We start from the raw sequence: 26139 nt of genomic DNA on the forward strand, positions 1-26139 counted from the left end.
GAACACTGATTTATAAAAACTAGCAGAAGTTTGACAGTCAGTACTGTTTGCATTTTGAGACACACCACACCACAAGAACACATTTTACTCCTGTCCAAACCAGTACAAAAAGGCAGTACCACAAAGCTGTGAAGTAACTCGAGGACTAATGTTGTTATTAAAGATCTAGAATGTTTATTCCAGAGCCTTCTCACCTGCAGTCCAAAATTCAGTAAACCAGCTCCCAGTTCCAAGTTGTTTGTGAGCCAGCTTATTTTGGTTTCACTCAACAGCTGAGCAGCTTATTGTTCCTAAACACTGTTAAGCAGCATATTTTTGCAGACTCATCTGTGGTATAGCCACCTACTGACAAAGTAAAGGAAATTAATGCAAGGGTTCCATTTTTACACATCTACACAAACTATCAGAAAAAGGGCAATTTTGTTCATAAAAGAAATGGATATTGTGGCATATCCTGCTAAAATATCGTTGAACACCACTATTTTCTCACAGTACTGTTTGTTTATACATTTCCCAACTGAAGTACAATTAAGATCCCATATTCCTTTCACTCTCAGTTAAACGTCTCATTAAAGTTCTGAAGAACTGCCACACGGTGGAGGTAGATGCCTACAACTTGAAATGAGAGGCAGAAGTGATGCAGTGTCTTCATTTTATGTTAGTGTAAATTAATTACCCGAATTAATTACCACATCACTTGCTTTGAAAGTTACTAGAAAGTTCAACTGAGGAGGGGTAGAAGGGAAAAAGAAGGAAAAAAATAAACATCATCCCCAAGTTATAAAAGTCTTTAACAAAAAGAATTTTAAACTGTAGGGTAATTGCCACGGAAACAATACAACAAACCCTTTTAAAATTTACAACCTGTGCAGATCTATATACTAAGAGAATTAGATCCCTGAGTAACACACCAGCAGTAGCCACATAACTTCTGAATGATCCTGTCCAGAAGTGCTAAGATTCACACATTCTGAACTTTCTTCTTCCCCTATTTACTACCTCCAGAGCAAAGTAAACAACATCCACTACTCCCAAGTGTGGGAGTCTACTCTTCAGGAAGCTGCAATAACTGATTACAATAGTCATTCCTAAAGTTAGGAGAAACAAGAAAGTAAGGTAAAGAACTGAGGAAGCAAACAGCACAGTTTTAAATCTGTTACTTATTGGTAAAGGAGATCAGCAGACGACTGTCTTGGGCTCCAGCTCCTTCCTTATGTATTTATCTTCAGACTTACTTGGTCCAGGTTCAACATTATCACTTCACTACACCAAATCCAGCACATATCACAGCTCTGCAGCACACCAGAAATGTATTCTGCAAAGCAACTAGCAAAACAACAATTTAGGTGAACTACCTTTATTTTTCCCAAGTCATATGCATGGCAAATCCTTTTGGCCAAGAAAAAGCCAGACGTGATTTGAGAAAACACGTTCAGGTATTAAGTTTGAGCAGTTCCCTTGGATCAAATGCAAATGGATAAGTAGCAACCAATATTCCAAAAGCATAAGCCAGGAAATCAGTCAAATGCATCTCAAAAATCTCTGAATCTGCCTGCAGAGGGTTACTTCTAAAGCATTCAGTGAAGAACAAAGTGCCCCAGGATAGAAACCTTACTTCTCACTCACTGTTTGGGGGATTTTAGTCAGGACTCTCTCTAGTGTAATCCTGTAAACTGGATGCCCATTAGCACCTGAGGGACATTAGACATGCTGCTGGACTAATCTTTCAATCTCATTTTATCAGAGGAATGCAGCTGAAGGACTCTGAGACCACACTGCAGTGGGAAGCAAAGCATGGAAATGGGTATAATTGGATTCACCTGACCAACACACGAATGACCCAAACTAAAAGGCTGATGTTGACCACACTAACACAGCCCCAAAATTGTAAAAGGAATAGTAATTTCTCAAGTATAATGAAAAAAAATTGTTCTCTTCCCAGAGGAATGAGACTATGAGCTTAAATGACACACATGACTACTTGAGAGGCTCATCTCCCAAACTTCCAGGGGGAAATTTCTGTTTAAAAAATAAAAATCATTCAGCCAATACCTTAAGAGAAAATTTCTTAGAAAAGCCTTGAAATGAAAGAAGCTGTGGTCACCAAACATTGCATTTTTCTATTTAGCTATTTCAACTCCATGTTTTATAGTTTAGAATGCTACAGTTTGTTACCTGTTAAGTGCACAGTGCTATAAAATACCCACAAAGATGACATTTAACCACTAGCTAGTTTGAAACCCAGTTGGTACTTCTTTGTAAAAATCAGCAGCACCTCCTCTGTTGATAACACTTCAATAAACATTAGACAGTACCATGCTTAATAGTTAAGAGCACAGCAAATAGTTTTTCCTAAAAGAACTCATACTTGTTTAAAAACCAAACTAAGGAAAAGAAACTTCATTTGATCTTTATTAATTTAAAAAAAAGAGTTAAAAGGTTGCTACGACATTCAGAACAGTATGCCAGAGATAATTATAAAACAGTAATGAATCCTAATAAAAAATAAAATCAAATCCCACATACTAAGAACAGACCCTGTCCCTGGGAGCCAGCTGTGCAGTTTTCTTCTTGCAAGTAGCCTATCACCTCTCCAGAGGGGTGAAAAAAAAATTAATTAAAGGCATCAGTAAATGTAGCTGCCATTTTAAGCATTTCCAGCTTACTGGGAAATAACTCCCAGAAAGCAATTATAGAGAAGTCAGTGCTGACATTTTTTCTACAGTCATGCAATTGGAGCACAAATGGGAATAAAGCACTTTTATTTACACTTACTCAGTTTGCAAAACCACGTGTACACTGCCATCATTTAAAGTGCAAGCTACATGTCTGCTGAATTAACTGAAGGCATAACAGGCGCAGTGGGAGATAAAATACCACCAGTAGTTATACAACTAACCACGGATGCCAGCTCAAACCCTGACCAGCTGAGTGTGGTACTTCCTCCTGGGCATTACCAGCCAAACACATATTCCATTGCTTTGGATACAATACTTTCATCTTTTCGAGGAGTCTGCCTGTCAGAAACCACCTACAATGGGAGAAAAAAAGAAGAGAGAAAACAGAGAGTCAGTCAATATAGCTAATCCTTTTTACTCTAACCCATTTTTAATTCTTTTCCTAAGGACTACTATATTTTGACAAAATACGTTTGAAATAATTTCAAAACAAGCCCTTAGTCCCCGTAAAAGAGACAAATAACTAATTTAGTATTTATTATTATTATTTTAGAAACTGAACAGATGGGACCACATCTTTAAAGAAATGACAGCAAAAGATAAAAGCTAAGATCACACTGAAGTTAATGTCTGTACAGCCTCAACCAAGGGGAGACAGCACAAAAACACATGCTTAAAATACCTGATAGTCACTGGTGGAAGCTTTATATGCTGTTGCAAGAGGTCTCATTGTAGAAATCCTTGTAGTACTATTTGCAGGCTGTACTGGTGTGCCAGTAGATTTCATAGGTGGAGTGAAAACTGAAGACATTGAGGATGCAGAGCTTCTTTCGGAGTTTTCCATCACACTCTTAAAAAGAGGGTTAATATAACGTAAACAAATACTAAAAAGCAGTATTCCAACCTTCATTATCTAAAATTCTCTACTATCTAAAATTGTTTGATAAAAATCTATGCCCATCTCAAAGATAAGTCAGTAAAGAGCACACAGGCACAGACAACCATCAAGCATTTTCCTCACTGCAATCATTCACATGTTGGATTATGCCATTGCGAACTGGTGAAAGCCTGGAATCTGTTCACTGTCTGTACTAAATGTCAACCAAGCTTGAAACTGTGTAGAGAAAATATATTGTACTACTTGCAACAAACTTCAAGTATTAACTTGTTTCAGGCCCAGTGGAACAAAGTAGCATAACACTCCCTTTCTAAATACTTCCAAAATATTTGACCTGGTCCAGACAAGACTGTCTCCAAGCCTTTACCAACTCTCACCTCGTGCTCAGGCTCAGCTTGCCGAAGAGTTTCATTCACTCCCTTCAGCAAATGCTAGAAGAGAAGCCAGAAGGCTCCATTTTGTAAGCTTATGTTTAGATAGGAATGTATGAAAAATGAAAGAGGCATCAAGTGACTTGATGGGCACCACGAGTTCCACAGGAACCCAGAGGATACACAGTGGGAAATACCAACTAGCCTAGGGAGGCAAATTTTCAGTCCAGTGTACTGATATACAAACTAAAAAGCCAGAAAAAACATAAATAGTCACATTAAAAAGAGAGGGACAATAAGGAGGAGCAGCAACAGTCTCAGTCTGCCATCATTTATCTACTGCAGCCCCTGAATGCCGTAAATTCCAGTTGGAAAACTTCTCTCAGTTGTCTCATGTTACAGTTTCATTTCACTATCTTTGACAGCAGTATAATTCTGTGCACTGCAACTTCCAGGCGGCAGAGACTGCCCACAATGATCCTCCTCAGCAGGAAATGTTGACAAATACTTAAGAACTTGTGTAATATGTAACATTCTATACCTATACAGCTGTATATGCTCTGCAATTCCAAAATTAAAAAAAAAAAAAAATTAAAGAGGTCAGGAAAAACAAAAAGGAAGACCAAAGGAAAAGTGCCTCATGTTTTACTAAAAGTAGCTCTTAACTTACTTTATCTATACAGGGCTTGACACCAATCATGATGGATTCACCAAAAATTCTTCCATCTTTGCTTAAGGCTTTTCGGGCTTGAAGCTTCGACTGGTATCGAATGTGCATCCAGTTTCCTGTGTTGGACATCTGCAGGAAATGAGGTGAAAATGGTCAAATGGAGCCTCTTAAATCCAGGAGTCCCAACACTTTCAGAAATAAGTATCAAACTAAGACATACCACGTGCTTTAATATGTTTCCATACTGAGCAAACTGTAGAAGAATATAGGAAGCTGATGCTTGAGGAAACCTGAAGGACAGAAAAAATGGAAAAAAAATTACTAGCAGTTTAAGAATTCAGGTGCTAAAATACAACCCTATTAAGAGTTTACAGAAATCCCGAAGAGAGCAGTGTGAAACCATCTTAGAGCAATAGTACCTCCTAGGCACTTTTACTTCACCACACACCTCCATGGCAGAATGGTGCCTTTCTAACTTGAAAAAAATAACATTTAGCTTAAGTTAAGGTGACTTGCTAGAAAATATGTTTGCTTGCTTTAACCACAGTTGTATTTCCTGCACACCTACGAATGCCAGACAACAGCAATGCCCAAGTGTTTCCCTTCATATGTCATGAAGGCTTCACCCAGGTTTTTCTAATAGTTTGGAAATCAGCTTACCCAAATACAGTTACCCATGTGTCATCAAGTTGATCTTCTGAAGTAAGGGAATCACCTTGAGTGTAAAAAGGATCTAGCTGAGCAGGAGACAGAGTGGTTTTCCTAGGCTGCCCAATACTTGCAGGACTGAACACACTTGAAGCTGTTAAATTAAAATGGTGTTGTTGAACAGATTTCTTTTGCAAAACAGATAAGCTTAAAAGTCTATAATAAAAGAATAAATTCAGTATCAAGCGTTTCACTAGTATATAGAGGAGTCTGATGGAGATTTACTCACAGACAAGAAGTAAGTCAATCCAAATCTCATTTCCACAAGCAGCCTACTAAGTCTCACGACTAACACAAGGTCAGAAACCTTATGAAGATAGAAGGCAACCCATCAATCTCAGCTGCTTCACTCAAGTACAGCCACCTCTGTGCTCAGTTCAACACTTTTTGAATAAGGAATAAGTGAAGTTGATCAAAATTCAGTAAGTGTCAGAAAGGATAATTATTTCCTACTCATATCCATACACCTTCTGAAAAGCTAACACACAACTCCTTTGCAAATTAGGAAAGAGTTGATGTAGCTTCAACAGTGATGACTCTTCTGTATTAATGAAAGCAATATGAAAGCAGATTATATCTTGTGACAGGACATCTACCTGTGCCTGGAGTTGATGGCAGAATTCCAACCGATGGGCTCTGTGTTAACGAGAAGTTGGCCTGCAGTAAAACACAGAAAGTAACAAATCATTCTTACAGGTATACACTGCTCAGCTCAAAAGAGATCATCTTCAGGTGATTCAAGCATCAGGCAAGAATATTAACTGTTGCCTTAACTTATTCCTAGCTTTTAAGAGTAAGAACATGTATGTTTAATACAAGATTATAAAGAGATACTAATGAAAAGTTATTTGTGTCTAAATGTACTTGACATTTGCTTTGTAAGCAAAGTAGCTTTAAGTATCAGTACTCAGAAACCTCATAGTTTAGCTTTTTTAAAATAGTCATCCCCCTTATTGCTGCGGTACAGTAATTCACACGTTCATGTGCATGCTGATGGGAACAATGTCAGTATCCTAAGCTACCAGCATCTAATTTTCACTTCCTAAAGGGTTCAGAAATCATGGGATCGCTTGTATTTCTCACTACTAGACTTACTTTCCTGCTCAAGTATTTAATGCAACTACACTGAAGGAAAGGATACTTCAAGTTTTAGCTGTTAGTACTTTCTTTCTGTTTTAACACAGGATTTCAACATCCAAACCAATTTTAGAGTATTTTTAACCTGAATCATGGCATTTCTTAGGTACAAGACCAAACAAGCTGGAGTACCTGCAGACAAAGCAACATGTGTTCTGATAGCTGTGCAATACTTTTTTTTTTAATTTAACATCCAGTCTTTAGAGACACTATTGGATTCTGTCTGTCACAGGGAACCTCAGATTTCAGAACAAACTTTTCAGAAGGCAACATTCAATAGAAAGACTGCTCATTCAGTGGAAAGCATTCTCCTTGCATCAGAAGGATCACGTCCCATTAAAAAGAACCAATAATGCTCCATTACTCAGTTGAGGTAAGTAGGGGAGCTTATTATAAAAATTACCTGGCAGAAATTTTAGTGTTCCTCTTTCAAAATTAACCCCACCTGCCTACCCAAATTTTGATTAGATATTTTACTCAGAAAAAAATGCCTTCTATTTCAAGAAGTGCATCTATTGCCCACTAAAAGATAACCATAGAAACACAGAATTGTCCAGGCTGGAAAAGACCTCTAAGATCAAGTCCAACCATTAATGCAGCACTGCCATCTGCACCACTAAACCATGTCCCTAAGTGCCACATCCACATGATTTTTGAACACTTCTTGGGATGCTGATTCCAACACTTCCCTGGACAGCCTCTTCCAATGTCTGACAGCCCTTTCAGTGAAGAAATTCTTCCTGGTATCCAATCGAAACATCGTTTTGCTGCAGCTTGAGGCCATTCACTCTTCTCCTATCATTTGTTATACCTGGGAAAAGAGACCAACCCCCATCTGTCTACAACCTCCTTTCAGGTAGTGAAAGTGCCTTGTTGGCCATCAGCAACTCAATAAGTTTACAAGGTGAAAATCTGCAACAATTTGTAATACAAAGCACAGCTGAGGCACGATTTGCTTTTCTCACTCTCTACCGTAATGACAGAGGTTTGCTTCATGACAGCAGCTCTCAATTTAGTCTGCACAGGAGCAGGCACACCAAACACCCAGACGAGCTGAAGGCTCACCCATCGTTTTGCTACAGTTTACAAAACCAGGTTGAAGAATTCACTGAGGCAGGAAGCTGCCCCACATCTTCTGTTAAGAACAGGCCAGTCCCAAAGACACTTACTGGTCTTCCTGAGGTTAGAGGTGTTGATCCAAGCCCAGGACTAGATAACTCATCATAAATGCTCCTAACTGGGGGAGCACCACCTTTGTCTTTATGTGTAGGGACGACCGGCTGTGGGGGAGATCCTCCTGCAATTTAAAGGGACGAAGGAAGAGCATCAGAAAACTTGCCACTTCACTCCACTGCTACTTGTTTTTGAATCTCCAGTGGTAAATTCAGCCATGAAAAAAACTGCTGGTTGTTTCACTGGGCATTTGCAAGACCATCTGTTCAGGTTTGAATGGTCTACATAACATATGTGTTAGACTGTACCCTTACAGAAGTACCATCTCAAACTTTTAGACCTCTTCTTGACCCTTGATACTCTGTTAACATGCACTTGCTCTTTAAGCCAGCTTCTCTCCCATAAACTTTGGGACTTCCAGTAGAAATTAAACTGACTGAAAGAACCAGTTTGTGTGGGCTTACCTCAGGGGAAAAAAAAAAAAAAAAAAAACAAAACAACACCTAACAGTTTTCACTTGCAAAACATTTAAAAACTAAGCTTTTCCAAAGTACTTTTCAATCCTAAAATTCTGAGCTTCAAGACTCCACTCTGAAGTGTTTAACACCTACAGGAACCGCTACCCTTACATACAATAACTGTATATTATACAAAGCACTCTCCCATCAAGGTTTTCAGTTTTAGTGATGTATTTAATCCCTTATTTTGGTAAGCCTGTGTTAGTACCTCACTCTTTCCTCCTTTTCTAAAACTGATACTTTGAGACTGTAATAAATCCTTTTAAAATCAGTCGGGTGAAATCCACATGATTACTTTCAATGTCATAAATACTTCCCAAAGAGGTTTGTACTTGATGGGGTCAGGAAAGGCAGACAACAGCAAGAAGTAGGAGACCAACACACTAACAATCATAGAACATTTTATGTTGGAAGGGACCCAGAAGGATCATTGAATCCAATCCTGCCTGACATTCAAAGAAGAGAATACCTAAAATTATCTTACAGTACCTTAATCCTCAATTTCTCCTTCAAGATGACTATTAACACCATCAGATATTAAATTATGCCAACTGATTGAGTAAAAAAGCCAAGACCACCCATGATGTGTTAACTACTCCCTCATACTTCTCAAAGAAGAAAACAGACATAATAATATCAACTTAAAACCATGGGTAAGGACTCTTCCTAGTGTAATCAATCAGGTCACTGAAAAGAAATGAGCATCTACAGCTGGCAAGAGCCAAAACTACTTCAGTCCAATGACAGCAGACACCAGCAAGTTATGAAACTGCAAGGATTCAAACTGCAACAGTCAAGCAGAACAACTAGACAAAGCAATTTCTGACTTTCAGGATAATTTTTCAGCATTTTATGAATTCTGACCTGCAAGTAGTGGAGACCTCGTTTCCATTACTCCAACCGAAGGGCCACATAAAGCACGTGGCTGGGGAGTCACTGGTGCAGGTAAGTCACCCATCAAAAACCCGGGAAGAAACTGAGCACCAGCTCCTTGTTTGGGAGATGTCGGGGAGCCAAGAGTCATTGGCTCAGCTCCTGAAAACAAAACGTAAAACCAGGAAAAAGACGAGTGATCTAGCTTTTTTCCATTGCTTAGATTGTGGTTCTATTAAAGAAATGTAACACAAGATACAGCAAATGATTAAGATCACAGAATGCCAGAACCCTTCCTTAAGGTTGGAAGGGACCTGCCAGGTGACCCAGGAGCGTGCCCAGGAGGGTCTGGAATGCCTCCAGAGAGGGACACCCCGAGACCTGCCGGGACAGCCCGTTCAGTGCTCCGCCACCCGCAATGGAAAGAAGTTCTTCCTCATGCTGAGGTGAAACTTCTTGTGTGATTCCTCCTTATCCTGTTCTCATTACTCGGTGAAAAGAGCCTGGCACCATCCTCCTCACACCCGCCTTTGAGATATTTACGTGCATTAATGGTTCCAAAGACGGTTCTAATAATTCATTTTGCAAGCAAACCAAGTTTACCATAGCCTCGCATTTTTCGCAACCGGTTCAACTCGGCTTCACCCCAGAGGGAACCGCCCCGTCCCGGCCCCGTCTCCCACCGCCCCCTCCAGCCTGGCGGCACCCAGACTCCTCCTGGCCTGGAGCAAGGGGGGCAGCGCCGGCAGCGCTGCCTTCCCCGGGACACAGGAGCGCGGGTGGCGCCGGGGGACCCGCCGGGCCCCTCCTGAGGCGGCTCCCGGGCCCGGCTCACCTGCGGGCGGCGGCTCCATGGCGAAGGCGGCCATGGCGGCCCGGGCGGGGAACAGTGGGCAGCGGCGGCTCCGCCGGGCACTTTCAAACGGGACGGAGCTTCCTCCCGCCGTCACTTCCGATCCGCCCCCCGCCATCCTGGGCGGGATTGGGGCGGCAGCAGCAGCAGCAGCGCCCTCACGGGGCCCGGCATCTGCCCCAGCCTGGTGTCTGCCCCAGCCGGGCTCTCCCGTCACGACCCCCCCCCCCACACACACACACCCGCGGAGGGCCAGGAAGCGAAAAGAGTTGAAGGAACCGTTACAAGAGCTTGTCCTGCGTTGTTTCCACGGGCTGACAACTCAAAGCTGCTGCCACCCTGACTCCCCAAGGAAAGGACTGTGGTCACTGCCCGGGTTGCCACAGCCCCCCCAGCCCGGGCTACGACGCTGCCACCGGTTCCCTCACCGACACGGGCACGGTGACCGAGGGACAGCGATCAGATGCAGAGCGGTTGCCTAAACCCCGCATTAGCACAGAGTCATAGAATGGTTCGGGGTGGAAGGGACCGTAAAGATAATCTTCCACCCTCCTGCCGTGTGCAGGAACAGCTTCCACTAGCCCAAGTTGCTCCGAGCCCCGTCCAGCCCGGCCTTGAACACTTCCAGGATGGGGCAGCCCCAGCTTCTCTGGTACACGCCTGGGTGTACACCCTCAGGGAAGAACTTTTTCCTTGTATTTAATCCAAACTTTCTGTCAGTTTGGATCCATTCCCTCTTGCCCTGTCACTACACTCCTGAGCATGAGCAGTCACGGTGTGGTTCAAACACAGTGGCACGCAAAAGTTCAGGCTATTGGTACCAAGAACATCAGTCTTGAAACCAAACAGTTCCAGTCACTTCAGCACACAATTTATCCAAACACAGTGATCTTTTTATTTTACTGCATAATAATATATCAAACCATTAAGAACTGGTGTGAAGGCCACAAAAAATACTATTAAAATCTTTTACAGATTTTGTGTGTGTGTGTGTGTGTGTGTGTGTATATTGAACATGCCATCTTAAAACAGTAATTCCAGCCTGAAGATGTCTCAGGAGCGCTAAAGTTACCTATCCTATGATGTCCATTCTCTAGACATGGTGAGGAATGGAGTGAGGGAACAAAAAGTGGACTGAATGTGAAGGAAAGGGAAGAGCAGTGAGCAGATAGGTTGTTATCAACAACATTTTTCATATCTCCACCAAAGTGATTAACAAAAAAAACCTCTGCTGGTTCCAGCTCTTTGGAAACATCACGTTAGTGCACTTCAAATCACTACTTGATGAAAAACGGTAGAAAGACACGAAGCATGAAAGCATCCTACAAATTTTAAGCGTCCTCAAAAGACCATCTGTTTTAATTTCAAAAAAAATTTAATGGCTGGCTAGCGCACAAAAATCAATAAAATCCTCTTTACTTGCAAGATAAATATCAAGGTACTTCATTATAAGAACATTTTATTATCTAGATTTTACAACCGAATAGAATGCATACATTTGGAAAGTAAACAGGGCAACTTATCTCAGTTATTTTATTATCTTTCTCTATTGCCTGCATTTTCTGATGTATCATAAAAAACCCACCATCATTCTGTATTTTTTACTATTTCAAGGAAAATTTAACTTTATCTTTCTCTTAGCACTCTAGGAAGAGCTTGTTCTTGGGCAAAACTTCTCTGAAGTCAGTGGAAAATCATCTGGCCTATAGATGACATGCTGAAAGAAACAGGGTCAAAGGAACCTAGGAAAAAAATATGTGATGACTGGAAAATGCACAAGTGAAAAGGAGATTGCAAAATGATAGATTAAAGGGCATCCAACATCTGTTCCTGTATAGTCAAAACAGACTGCTTCCCTTCTCCCTTTTGATCAGTCATGATCATTTATGCTTCCATTTTCTTTTACAATCTGTTCTTGGTATTTGTGAAGCTGCTCCATGAAGCCAGGATTTGGACAAGCCACGGGCCTCGCGTTTTTCACCATGGAAAAGGCTCTGGCAAAACTCAGTCTTTCTGAATTCATTAGAAAACCAATGACTACAGCTGCTGCACGGGAGACTCCTGCATTACAGTGGACCAGCACCACGCCATCCTTCAGAAAAGAAATTAAACAGAAGTTGGGATATTCATGAGGCAGATAAAAACAAGTATGTAGCAACTTTATATAAAAATCTATTAAGACTTACTGAGAGCTCCTTGCTGGGCTCAAAGCAAAACATTTATACACATAAGTATAAATAAGTACACAAGTAAGTCCAAACACAGATATATAAGCCCAAAATTAGCATTATTCTAACTAAAGCCTCTTTATAATTACTAAATACTTCAAATTTAATTCATGCCTTAAAACTAAAAAATATTCTTCTGTCCTTTTCCCTGAGTCCTTACAGGAGCCCCTTCATGTAAAAACTGAATCACAAACTTCCAGGATACTAAGATATCTCATCTAATTGGGTGCCAATTTTAAAATGGATTTTATTTGCAATATGGAAAGGAACTTGACAGTATCTTGCTAAAGGTTAAAAACATAGCAAGGCAGCAAACAGCTGGGCACAGAGGCAGATTTTGGAATGTCTTGTAGTTCTAGTCACAGCTTCTTGTGTCCTCTGGAGTTCCTCAGAGAAGATTCTGGGTAAGCTTGATCATGCATAGGAACAGAAAAATCTGAAAAGATATTGTGTGGTTTGCAACAGATCTCCCTCCCCATCACCCTGCTGGTACAACTGCACAGGCTGGTACAAGCTGGTCCAACTAAGGTCCCTTACAGAGGCTAAGGTGCAAAATCCAAAACAACTGAACCTCCCATAAATTCCCAAATGCTTCTCCTGAGGCTTGAAGTCAGGCTTATCCTGAACTATGTGTAAAATTAATGTTTTTTTATCCGATTTAAACATTTCTCACACAACCTCTGAGTCACCTGAGTGGCTCTATAAAGGCACTGTAAGTTTTGTTAAGAAGTAACGAGCACGAATTAACCCACAGACAACCAGACAATCTAGTGTGGCTCAGGCAGTGTTTGCAAGGTCCAGGCTTCATAATATTGTCATGTTCGTATATCAGATTATGCCCTGGAAAAGGCTCCCAAGTGTCTGCCAAATGCCACTGTGACACAAAAACAAACCACCAAAGCCACAGCACCTCCATATTCTGAATGAAGATACTGAAACATGACATGATTTGCTCAGATACTTGAGACAAAGCATATCCATTCTAGATATAAACAGCCTGCTCTGCCTGCCCTTAACAGGCACAAATTATTTCAGCAGCATTTTAGCCAGTGACAAAAAGACCAGTGACACAAAGCACCAGGGCTCCTTTCCAGGAACTCGATGGTTTATGTTACAGAATTGGGAGCTGCAATTATCTGGTCTATTAATAAACACACAAGAGCAGAAAATGGTTCCTGCTCCAGAAATTTCCCAGTTTCAGTAACAAGACAAAGCAGGAAATTTAGTATTATTATTCATGTTGGAGAAATGCCGAGACTAGAAGAATGACTTGCACAACAAGATTATGGCAGAGCTAGGAACTGAGTCTGAGCCCCTGCATCCCAGCACAATGAATCACAGTATCATCCTTTCTTGCAATGAAAATCATATTCCCTGTGCTCTGCCTGCTGCAAATTGCACTCTTCATTCCCTTTCTCACAGTCATAGGGCTGTGATTCCTCATCACACAGACTATGGCAGAGTGAGAAGCAGACCTGTACTTCAACTACCTGAGGAAGTGTCAGTGGTGACCTGTAAATCCAGAATAATGACACTAAAAATTATGCCACTGCTAATGAATCAATTGCTGAAGCTTATCTACGGTAAATGTGGAGCAGTTTTTACTGATTTAAGGGGAGTTATTTCAGACATAATGTACCATAATCGAGATCAATATCCAGCAGTGGCACTGAGAGTAAATAATACACACTAGAAAAGAACCTTGTTTTTTTCCCTTTGTACAGTTCATGCTTTATTTTCCTCTTTCACATATAAGCTTGATTGGGTTTTTTTTAGTAACTGTTCTGTTTTACATTGTCAAAAAATTATTTAGTGATATCCATGGATCCTGAAAATGCCTGAACGTGACTGAACATCGGCAATAACATTAAACCAAATTTAACACTGAGAACTTTTATCTTTCCTTTTTAAACCCTGTTGTCTACAATTCATACAAAGATTAATTTGACATGTCATTCTTGACTCATTTTGTATTAGCTATGAATAGGAAATAAAGTGAGAAACGGATTGCAGATAGGAAATTCATCTTTATTTACCAGCAACTCCTTGCTCTGACCCCGATAGTGTAACCTTCGCCTACCAAGAAATGGTCCATGGGCTTGCAAGAACATCTTTTAAAGATCCAAGACCAAGTTGGGTTTAATCTTTTATAGAGAGGGAAACAAAATCACCTTCCACCGACAGAAAAAGTGATTATACAATAAATATGCACAGTGGGCAAAAAGCCTCAGCAAGGAAAGAAATTAAAAAGAAGCATAAAGCTTTAAGCTAATGTAGTTAGTTATGGATCCATTCTACTTTGCAGTGGAACCAAGTCTTTTTCATTAGGAATGACAGAAGGAGCAGTAAGGAGAGATGTTCATAAATAAACAGAGATTTCCTCCTTGGAAACACAAGATTTTAGAGGTTTTATTATTAGATATTAAACAGAAATATAAAAGAGTATCCCTCATTCATAGCAGTATGGCCTGACATGTGTCACCTAACATGTCATGGAAAACCTGCCTGCCAATTTGGAGCTTAGAAGAAAAGGTGAGCTCTGATCAGTATCAGAGTTTGTACCATGGTGTTGACAGACTTGAGCCATTACAGTTTTCAAAAAGTTGATCCAGTTACGAGCAGTGACTTGAGGAACAGGGCAGGCTTCCCTTGCATCCTCAAATTCAAGTGCTCTCTTACTGTCTCATTGAGTTAATCACGTTCTAATTATATTTCTCACATATCACACTCTCTCACCAGTGAACATCTCTCCTTCCCTCAGATTAGGAGGTGAAGCACTGGTATCTCTGTGATTGCTTGAACAGAAGAACACTTCACAACACACTTTATCATAAGCTCTTTTAACCCTTTTTGACAAAGCAAATAAAGTGATTCAAGCCACCCAGAGATCTGTCTCTGCATACCACTATCACCTGCTTTGTGAACTGATCCTGGGGAATAACTATTCCATCAATTACCTGCTCTGTCACCCGCCTCACCCATTAGAAAACTGTTAATATCACTGTAAAAGTTTTCCTGAAAACTTCTTAGCTTACAAAATAGTAACCAGGACACAAACACCAGAGGCAGAAAGCAAAACTGTGCAGTTATGAATGGCAACTCCCATTTAGAAATGAAGTGGAAACCGTAACTAGATACCCTGAAAAGGTCATTAAGTGACAATGTGTATCACGTAGCTCGTAAATGATAAATGAGAGAAGGAAAGAACACTGCAACACAAAGAAAGCTGGGACAAGATTATCTTCTTTTATCCCATCCTACATGAATAATGAATTTGGTAGATTTGGCAGAATAACATGCAGTAAGGTTTGGTTGTCAAGTCATAGTTTTCATACCAAAGCAGTGGTTGTTGTAAATTACACAATAAGCCTGAATTTAGGAGCTGTGAGTCAGGGATGCTCCTGGTCACAGACAACTCTGTCAAGCAACCCCGGAAGGAGTCCCTTCAGCCCACTTCCCATGTCACATCTTTTTCAGGATTTTGGGAGCAGGTAAATGAGTTGTTGGCTCCAAGACTACTAACACATTCTCTGACATCCTTGGTACGTACCCACATCACAGCTCAGTGTGTGGCATCTTATTTGAGAACCTGGTCTAGTGGGAGGTGTCACTGCCTGTGGCAGGGCGTTGGAATGACATGATCTTTAAGGTCACTTCCACCACAATCTGTTCTATGATTCTATGATGAAAAGTTCAAGGATGGTGAACAGCTGATGACAAACCACACAGATCTGTAAAAGCCCTGCTTGTTTCTAATCCAAAACAACATCCCCAAGAGATAAGTAAGTTTTCTCCTTTTCCCTCTGTCAGGGGTAGTGACTTAGGATAGGATTTCTTTATCCGAAGTCAGCCACTGGTACATCTGTATTAAAGAAGCATTTCTCTAAAACTAAAGACAGTCATTCTGAAAAAACATTGCTGGAAGGAATGGAGATTAACAGCAGTGTCATGTTTCTAGGAATGCTCAGAAACTGCCTGGATTCTCTATTTAAAATTTTAAAAGGCAATGGCAAAGCTATTCATTTGGTAGCATATTTTCTTTTGACAAAAGAAGCTGCTTTAGTTCTTAAATAGTGTAATAAATAATGTAAACAGGGTAACTACTAACATTAATTATTGAAATACCATACCTGGATCTTGGCTTTCTCAATAAACTCAAAACATTCAGGGAAGTAGGAGGTAATATCAGTTTCTGGGAGGTCCAGAATAGAAATGGTCTTGTATATGAAATCATTGAGGAAGGCATTTTGGACTCCATACGCCACATTTAGAATGTGAGTAACCTAAGTCAAAAAAAAAAAAAAAAAAAAAAAGGTAAAAAAAATTAAAAAGACATTTTCTGAAGACAGCAAGCAGAGGTTATCAGTAGCAGAGGTTAATTATTCTTTAGGCATACACAGACTGTATCTTCCACAGCTGGAATGTTCAGTTTTACATATCTGTCTATGGTGTGGCTTTCTCCCAGCAAAGTTTCAATGTGTGCTAAAACACACTGTGAGAAATTTCAGGGTTTTTCTGAGAGGAAATGAAAAATTAGTGCTCAAACAAACAAAGACTAAAATACGGATTTTCAACAGAAAAGGGAATTGTCAGCATGTAGGTGGAAAATAAAAGAGGAAGCAATAGGAACAAGAGCACAGGCCACCCAACAATCCCCCAAATGTCAAGCCTGCCTTAACCCATTAGTTTAATGTTACTTCTGGTGAGTTACTGGAACCATTTACTGGAGCAGAAGGATTTCAGAGTAAAGTATACCTGCCCTTGGCAGGTGAGACCACTTCTGGCCTCCTGCCATCCCTGCTTTGTTCAAGCTACAGCCACTCTGTGGGTTTTTTAACTTACACTGAAGTGACATTTAGATAGCACCAGATCCCAGCCTGGTGCACTCCCTGTCCTGCAGAAGCACCACTGTCCAGAGGCCTTATCACCCCATTACTGTAACAGAGAAGAGTAAAAAGACCAAAGTTTGGGACAGACTTTGAGCTGTTTTGTTTTTCTAGTTTCATCAATACCCATAAGGCAAGGAGGGATGGTGCTGCTTAGTGTCTGAAATGTAAACACATATAGCAATGCAGGAATCTCTTCCATTAACAGCTCTCAACAATCATCACTTTTGCAGCAGAGCAAGACTCTTTTCAGTGGTGCCCAGCAAGGATAAGGAGCAAAGCCCATAAACTAAAACACAAGAAGTTCCACCTCAACCTGAGGAAGAGTTTTGTTCCATTGTGGTAGCGGACAGGCTGCCCAGGGAGGGTGTGGAGTCTCCCTTTCTGGAGACATTCCAAACCCGCCAGGATGCGTTCCTGTGTCACCTGCTCTAGGTGACCCTGCCGTGGCAGAGGGGTTGGACTGGATGATCTACAGAGACCCCTTGCAAGATTCTGAGATTCTGTGAAAGCATTTCAACTTCTCGTGAAGCTCACAGGCACTCATCCATCTGCAAATGGAGTAGCCTTTTGACAATGCGAACGGATCATAGTTTTTCTCAGAGCTGCTAGAGAATATTTTAGAATTTTTAACTTTAGAGACACCCGCTGCGCGCAAGGCGCGAGGTGCGTTTGTACGTCCGCGTAAAGTTACCTTGTGCTTTCTCATCGTCTCCAGGTCGTGAGCAGCATCCTGCGACCCTGCGGAGAAAGGACATCGGGTCGGTTGCTGCGCTGGGCCCCGGCCCGGTCGGTGACCCCGGGCCCGCCGCCCCCAGCCCCACTCACCCAGCAGCAGCCAGGGCTTCACCACGCCGACCTGCAGGTCGGCGCTCAGGTCCTGCACGAAGCCGCCGCCCGGCGCCGCCTCCGCCTCCTCCTCCTCCACCTGCAGGCAGGCGCCGCGCCACGTCTCGATGATCCTGCGGCCGGTCAGCGTCGTCACGCGGGTGCGCTGCTTGCGCAGGTTGGCCCTGGAGAAGCTGCGGATCTCCTGGGCGAGGGAGTGCATGGCGTGCCTGCCGCCTCCGCTCCGCTCCGCCGCCCGCCCCGCTCCGCCCGCGCTGCCGGCCCGCCCTCCGGGGAGGGGCCTCGGCAAAGCACTGACCGCCCTCCCCCTGCCCGGCGGAGTTAAAGCAGCCTGCGAACTGCTGCTGCCGGCGCTCGGTGTCCTGCTGCTATGGACAGCAAGCCGTGCGGCAGTGCCTGACTGTCTCTAATGGGGACCTGCTTTTTGGGAAGCATGGGAAAAAAGTGAGGAGGTAAACGGAAAATATTAGAATTAAGTGATTTGGGTGTTTTTTCCCCCGGAGTATTGGACTAGTGTATTCTCCATAGCATGCTATTTGTAGTGTTACACAGCTGGCACGTAGTATTAGAATCACAGAATGGCCTGGGTTGGAAGTCACCTTCCAGATCACCCAATACCCACCCCCTGCTGTGGGCAGGGACACCTTCCACTAGACCAGGTTGCTCAAAGCCCTCTCCCACCTGGCCTTGAATAGTGCCAGGGACAAGGCAGCTACAGCTTCTCTGGACAGTCTGTGACAGTGCCTCACCACCCACACAGAATTTCTTCCATATATCTAACCTAAATTTCCCCTCTTTCAGTTTGAACCCATAACCCCTTGTCCTGTCACTACGATTCCTGGGGGAGGATCCCTCTCTGGCTTCCTTGTACATCCCTTTAGGTACTGGAAGGCTACATTAAATGTTTGAAATATTTGTTTGTGAAGTTAGATGATAATACTTAACTTAAATTCTTCCAGAAATAGATTTCAATTTGTTAACAATCCTCTGTGGTGTCTTGTAGAATAAGGACATATTACTACAGTCCTTCCCCTCTTATAATATTCCTCAAATCTACGTCGGAAGGATATGATGACTCTGCAAACATCCTCCTGCTAGTTCCCTAGCATGCTGTACAGAACAAAGCAACTTAGTTCCATGTAAAGAGGTCTACAAATGCCTTGTCAGTTCAAGAAGAGGAGAACACTGTTAGGAACTTCAAGAATATGAGTTATTTCTAGGAATGCCAGAGGCAAATGTCCTAACAGGAGTAGACATAAAATCAAGTTAATCTGAAAAAGGCAGAATACCCCACACAGCCTGCAGAATCAAGATCACTAAACCAAGAGATAAAATCAAGGAAGATGCTTGGGGTAGGGAGAGGAACAGAACAGAGATCTGTGCTGGATCAGAGGTCAGGGTGACAGAGGTGCCAAACAGAAGACTCCAGGACAAAGTATAATTATCAGCAATCACTCTCTGCAACAAAAATTATATTTTAAGTACACGTGGGAGGTTTTGTAACATTCTGCATTGTAGATGTGGGGCCTCTCTGAAAGTGGAGTGTGGTTCATAGCAGTTAATTTAAAGCAATTTGATGTAGAAGTTGCTTCATTCATTTTTTGTTAAAGCCTTATCAATAATTTTAATGAAGTTGATCAGAAGGAAGGAATGGAGAGCTTTAGGTCTGTGCATTATACCAGCAGTTACATTGTATTTCATGGCTGATTTTCAAGCTGCATTGGCTTGCAGCAGCTTCCCCTGTGAAAGACGAACATCAGGGGATCCTGCAAGAATGCAGAGAGCCTTCTGTGTCAGGAGATTGACAAGGCCTGAGCAAAATTTTCTGGCAGTTGAGCTCCAGCAACCTGGCCAGGCTGTGCAATGTGCTTTGTAACCAACTTTAGCCCTGTACGAGTATGGGGCTTGCTGTGTGAACATTTAAAAGACTAAGGCGTATCCATAAGACAGTTATAATTGGACTTAAGAATACAGCTACGTGTTGTTCCTTAAGCTCTGAGGAGGAATCTTCAATAGGTGTGGACACAAAAAGGCAGATGATTCTCAAGTAAAGGGTTCATTCTCTGCTGGGAATGTTGCTCCTTGTTATGACTGCCTTAAACACCAGGGGCCCCTACTGAACATAAAATCTGTACTACACTTACCTCTCTGAAATCCAAACACTCTGCAGATGTTTATACACAGAATTAGTGTCTTATTATTAAATTAGTTTGTCTATATCATAAGCATTAGATCTAGCCTGAATATTCATAGACACTAATGCTTGTGATGCAGGCACTTCCATGCTGCTGTCAAGTTGTTAATAGTTTTTACTGCAGGATAAAAGAGAAGATAATCATGAATTAAAGTTTCAAACTGGGATCTCAGTTCACGGATGAACACTTCCTCTTGTGTGCTTTGCTGAGAGCATGAGAATTCCCTAAAGATGTGGCAGGAGATGGATGCTTTCTCTGCTTCCTCAGCTGAAGGTATTTATGGTATTGCTGGATCTTCAGGTTTTGAATAAGATACCAACCAATGCAAATGCAGTAGTTTTAAGTAATTTTTAAGTACATGGTTCTTCTGTTTTGTCTGCCAGGAAATTGAGCAGAACCTGTTCTAGTAGGTAGAAACTAAGAAATGAGTACTGTAGTCACTAACTATTACAGAAGGCAGCTTGCACGTGTTCAGAAGACTCCTATGACAGAACATCATCTCTCTGTTGTATCTATTCATTTTGGTCCAGGTACTGCCTGTATTTATCGATGCAAAAGAGTTGGCTTCTATCAGAGCAGTGATAACCAGACTCTCCAGAGGGCTGACTTTGAAAAACTAGCCTCGCAGTCTGAAAAATGCATGTTACAGGGTTGAACTTGATTGTAAAATGCACTGAAAATTGACAGTTGATTCTTATGCTGGTAAGTGGAGAATCACGTCTTAATTAGTAGACTAATTACCTCTCATTTCAGACTGCAATAACCAGATGACTTTTGAGGAATAAGAGAAATGGGGGAGAAAATCAAAATATTGTCAGCTATTATCTAGTTGTAATACAAGCCTCTGCTGCAGACTGCACATTCCTCAGTTGAAAATAACAGAGAAATTGAAAATAACTGCGTGCACTAGTTGGTCACAGGATGACTGTGAATCACGAATGTGGTGTGGTGATGAGAAAGGCAAGTGTGACTGTGGAATGCATGAGGAGGTATTTAAAATAGAGAGAGGGAAATAATAATGCTATTGTATAAAGTTCTAACAAGCCTTTTCGGAAGTGCACTGTGCTATTTGGGGATGACTGTATTCAGGAAAGATGATCTCATACTTGAAACAAGTGCAAGGAATACCTTAAAGCTTAAATTGCACTGCAGATGTCAGATTCTCATCAAAGCACTCCGTGGTACTGGGAGCTCTTGGGACAGGCAGCTCCTGTCCATGCTTGGGAGGGAGTAGCCCCTTGGCACAGCAACTTTTGTGCCAACACACACATTTGCCCCACCATTTGTGCCAACACACACATAAGCACTTCTAGCAATGACTTACCTGCCTCCCACAATCCAGGATGGTGTGTCCCACACAGTTGGAGGCCCTTACCTGCTGCAGAGTCTCGGTTTCAGCTTTGCAAAGTTGTCAAGACACGATGCTTATTCCTGCTGGTTTTTCTGTTTCTGAAACAGAAGTTTGGAGGCACAAGCTCAGGATCATTCACACCCTGAGCAACAGGGCAAGATGGTACATGGGATGCCATCCTCCCTGCAGTGGCACATGTCTGTGCTCCATGCCATTGCCCTCAGAGACAACCAACCGCTCCTTTGTTCTCATCCATTTGTTTGTCATCCTTTACATTTGCCTGTATCTGGTAGCATGGAAAAATATTCTGGAAGAAAACTAGAGTCTCAGAAACATGACTTGTCCTCCTTTGTCCCATATCCTGAATGAGGATGAAGATATTAACTCCTTTGTCCTGGTATCCAGTAACACACCTGGAAAAATCTATCTTAGGTGGGATCCTGACTGGGAAGGGAAATGTATGACCTTAAAAAAAGCTAATGAAGTGTAGACAAAATCTTGAAATGCCATTTTATGAGGCAGAAAGAATTTGTAACAAAGCCACTTCTGGAACTAAATATAGCCAAATGTCCACAGTGATTCTCAGTTTTTTGTACTGAAATCACTACATTGCTGAGGTGAGCTGTAAAGGCAAGAGAAACTGTAAGTTTACCACTTATTGTAGGTTTTGGGGTTTTTTTCCTAAGATGGCAGGAAGAAGGAGTGAAGGCAGGGGCAAATTGGGTATATGGCATTTTAAATGTGTTGCTGTAGTTGGTCCAAATTGGGATATTATGGGAAGTAGGACCCTGCTGAAGGCTGTGTACAGAAAGTTATCAAAATAGAAGTGTCATAGGGCATCCCTGCACATAGTGCTGCAGTTACACGTCCTGTGACCTGGTTGTTAGTGAGATAAGCTTTGCTGCAAGGTGTTAGTTTGTTCTGGATTGCTGGCTTTGCCAGTTTGTAACACATTGTAAGTGCTAGACCTTATTGGCTAAACACAGTGCAGTTACTTGTGTGGGGGAGTGGTGGTGAGAATCGTCTTTATATTCTTTTGTGCTTTTTTTCTACATAATTGTGGTGCTCATTTACTGCAGCAGTTTCTGTTGTAAGGGTAGTATATATCCTAAGCACACTCCTTCATAGCCTCTATTTCTCTACTCCTTTAACATCCAAATCAAAGCATCCATTAAAGCTGTGCTGCCTCATTCTTGACCAGTTTTACCCATGTAGTGTGTTTTCAGGTGAGAACAGGGGATGCATCTTGGTGAAGCCCAGAAGTAGAGCCAGTTCTTCAACTCTTTGAGTCTGCAGCCTGGGAGACTGGATTGACGAAAAGCCCAGTCTGCGCTGCAAAAGACTCTGAACAGAGGCCCAGTGGCTGCTCCTAATAATAATATAAATAAGTCTGTGAACCTCCAGATGCAACCTTTTATCCCTGGCCTGAAGGGTAGGCTGCTTCTCTTTGGTTTATTTATTTATTTATTTATTTATTTCAAGCAGCATTGTTTGTTGGTTTCTATAAAGCCAGCTCTGAGCCAGTGGTGTTTCCACTGGCATAGCTCCTCAGATTGCTGCAGGGAAATTTCCCCAGAAGCAAAGCCATGCCCATAACCAAAAGGTATGACCCTACAAACACTTGTCAGGGCATTCCTCTCTGCTCTCACCACACTTTGTGAGCAATCCATGCAAATGAACAGGCTGACCGTTATGACTACTCTTGACTTGGTTTTTGTCAGAATACGCAAAAGAGTTTTTTCCATTCTGTACCTCAGCTTCTAGCAGCCTACTTCTGCAAAAATGCAATTAATGTCTCCCAACCTTCCTGTTTCTCTAAAGCTTTGTTTCATGGTCATTCAAAGATAGAAGAGCTACCTCAGAACAAAAGCCCACAAAAGTTTCTCTTGCTGTGAAGACCAAGCCTACAGGCTGGAAAGTTAAAAATGAAGGTAAAAATCAAAGTTTATTTCAGAGTTCTTGTAGCATCTTAGGTGTAGCTTCTGCTAAAGTGTAGCTTTCACAGGCATAATAAAATATTAATGTTACAATTTGTAGCAGGAAGCATAGCAAGTTTTTCTAGTTTCACAGGGTTCAAGGAGACCATTATAGCTTCTAGGCAGGATCATAAAACAAATGCAGTAGGAGAATTATTTTGTAGATTAGTGTAGTCAGACATGTAAGTAGTACCCACTCTTACCATTTACCACGAGGAGAGGCCTTCTCTAAGGTGAAGTGGAACATGCATAAGCACAGCATCTCACACCCTGGAAAAAAAAAAAACCAGAATACTGTTCCTCTGCAGGGCGTTCTCCTGCCTGGCATACGGATAATATTGCACTGTGCTTGATGCTCGTGTGTGGGAAGCAGTTTCCTGTAGGCAGGGAAGGAAAATAAAGCTATCTGAGCCCTATCTCATTCTGTGTCTTGATCCAGCCAGCCCAGAGCTTCCTAATTACTTCTGTCCCATTAACAAGGAGAGATCTAATTTTCCTGTTCTTCTCAATATATTCAGGCAGGAGCTGTTATTTCTTCCAGTTTCTATATCCAAGACACAGTTAAGCTCAGTGAGCCTTTGTTACAGTATCCTGGAAGTCTGTGTGGGTTCAGAGGGTGATGGTCACAGTCATAAAAGAGAATTAGATCAACAGGTATTAAATGCAAGACTGTCTCCAGCTCACACAGTCCCTGAGCCACAGCCTGCTGGAGTTTGGGAGCACACTCTTTGGAAGCAGTGGTGCTTGTGCTTGTGCTCTTCCTTAGTGCTCCATCCTTTGGGCATGGGATAGAGACAGGCGACTGAACTGGATGGGCTTTTGATCTGCCCGAGTTCTTATGTTTTTATTTTCCTTCTGGTCAACTGAATACTAAAAATTGGTAAGCTTAGCATTATGAACTTTAAAAAATCCATAAAATCACCTCATATTTTATTTACAGAAATCCCTGACTCCAGAGGCTATGCCTTACAAGTCAATAGTGTTGGTGGGGTAGAAGCTACCAGAGTAACCAAGTTTGTAATGTTGTAAGGTCAGCAGAGGGGGAGATTTATTCTTGCTATGAGGACTGAGATAGATGCATCTATCAATATTTGGGGGATAGGGGATTGTATCTGAAAACCAGGGCTTAAAAAACAAGAAGAAAGCTGTTAACTTCAGGGAAAGACATTTCTGGAACAAGAGGTGACATCCTGGAATGTACACATAAAGGCATACTCAGAAAAAAACCAGTAATTTTTTGGTGTACTGTAGAATCAAAGAATGACCCAGATTGACCTAAACTGTCTCTTAGTGTTTAATACTTTTCTTTTTTTCTTCAATAACTAGAAGACTGAGAGGCCAAGGTCTTTTTAACTATGTCTTCTCTTTGAGAATTTCAGTAAAGAAAGTACAGAATCATTTTGCTTCGACTCAAAAGTTGCTCCTTTCTTTACCTTACTTAATTACTTTTAAAGTAGCCAAAGCTTCCATTCTGACTGCTTATTAAAATAATTAGTTCATTATTTGCTTCTTTTCGTATGGATTTTGTTTTTACTTGTAGACCATAGACAAAGTTCAAGATGATGAAGCCATCTTTTCTGATTTCCTTTAGAAGAAACATATAAATCATTTAGACTAAAACTAAGGGTAGAAAACTAGATTTGCATATCAATATGAATTCATTTACAATTTTGTAATTAATTTACTATTTTGATAACATCTTAACTGGGAAGATTTCTTACCTTTGGGACTATCTTGTGAAAACAAGTCATGACCAGTATTTCCCTTTCTTCCTTTTCCCTCCACATTTTTTAACCACACTTTCAAAATCACCGAAAGCTGACTAAGTAACAGTCCTTGAATGTGAAAGATTTCCATTCAGGTTTGATTGACAGAACAAATGTCCTACCAAAAGGGCTTTTTAGTATTTGGAATACCAGTCAATGATTCTTTGTGAGCAGCACTGAGTGTTCTTGGCTTCACCTTAATTTTAAAACTTCACAATTTTTCACAAGATGGAATAGCTGTTTTCTGTCCAGCTCTGAACAATGAGCTTCATTAATTGAAGTGGATGAAATCTCTGATGCTACTTTGCTAATGGCATTCCTTGTTACTGGAACATAATTCAGCAAGTTGAATAAGAGACTATTTTTGACATGAACACTATGAAGGGAAAATATTTTTCTGGATTAGATGTGGTTTTATTTTTTGTGAGTAACACATGTTGGATCATTAACAGTTTCATTATCAACATCAAAAAATATTGCAGGGAAAACAAAACCAAAGCACAACCTTGGAATATATATATATATATGTATATATATATATATATGTGTATATATATATATGGAGTTATATCTAGAAGCCAAACTTTTTTCAATCATGTTAAAAGGTATTTAGGATATTAATAACCTTTTAAAAAACATAAAAATCAAAACCCCAGAAACACTACAGCAACCAAAAACCTGCAAATTTTATCACCAAAGAAATGTATGTGAGAAGCTCTAGATGCAGCAGAACTAATCTGTCAGGAGATCCACCAGTAATAACTGGTATAGATTCTCCTAATTAGTGATTGTGCCACCTTTTAGACATCCTTAAAATTGTGTTTGTGTTATTTCCCATTCTGCTTTATAACTATCAAAAGTATGACTTAAATTGAAAAAAAAATAAAAATACACAAAAAATTAATTGTTCAACTCATGTATACAAGCAAATTCTTTGATATCTGGTCCTCTACTTCAGTGAAGGAAGTCATGCAGTGTTTTCCTAGAGAGCAGATCACTAGAAAATAAG

At 41.2% G+C, this 26139-nt stretch overlaps 2 protein-coding genes across 4 annotated transcripts; both read right to left on the bottom strand.

Moving 5' to 3' along the window:
- Nucleotides 1–2395: 2395 nt before the first annotated feature.
- NUP35 (nucleoporin 35) lies at nt 2396–10281 on the bottom strand. Of its 3 annotated transcripts, none has more exons than XM_027887876.1 (10): nt 10159–10281; nt 9018–9188; nt 7632–7759; nt 5922–5982; nt 5278–5419; nt 4838–4907; nt 4618–4746; nt 3954–4007; nt 3361–3528; nt 2396–3031 (listed from the first exon to the last, which is right to left on the bottom strand). In XM_027887876.1, the coding sequence occupies exons 2-10, from the start codon at nt 9175–9177 to the stop codon at nt 2954–2956; spliced, it is 990 nt and encodes a 329-aa protein (XP_027743677.1). In that variant the 5' UTR covers nt 9178–9188; nt 10159–10281; the 3' UTR covers nt 2396–2953. The 3 variants fall into 3 exon arrangements, with proteins under 3 accessions (XP_027743677.1, XP_027743675.1, XP_027743676.1); XM_027887874.1 differs by lacking the exon at nt 10159–10281 and adding an exon at nt 9862–10014; XM_027887875.1 differs by lacking the exons at nt 3954–4007; nt 10159–10281 and adding an exon at nt 9862–10014.
- A 469-nt stretch (nt 10282–10750) lies between these two features.
- On the bottom strand, nt 10751–18089 carry DUSP19 (dual specificity phosphatase 19). The gene is made up of 4 exons (XM_027887877.1): nt 17822–18089; nt 17688–17734; nt 16238–16390; nt 10751–11971 (listed from the first exon to the last, which is right to left on the bottom strand). The coding sequence occupies exons 1-4, from the start codon at nt 18042–18044 to the stop codon at nt 11750–11752; spliced, it is 645 nt and encodes a 214-aa protein (XP_027743678.1). The 5' UTR covers nt 18045–18089; the 3' UTR covers nt 10751–11749.
- Nucleotides 18090–26139: the final 8050 nt, after the last annotated feature.

This window comes from Empidonax traillii, unplaced genomic scaffold, assembly GCF_003031625.1.
Source record: "Empidonax traillii isolate 1590-97213 ecotype Southwest subspecies unplaced genomic scaffold, ASM303162v1 scaffold223:size1722714, whole genome shotgun sequence".
Lineage (NCBI taxonomy): Eukaryota > Metazoa > Chordata > Aves > Passeriformes > Tyrannidae > Empidonax > Empidonax traillii.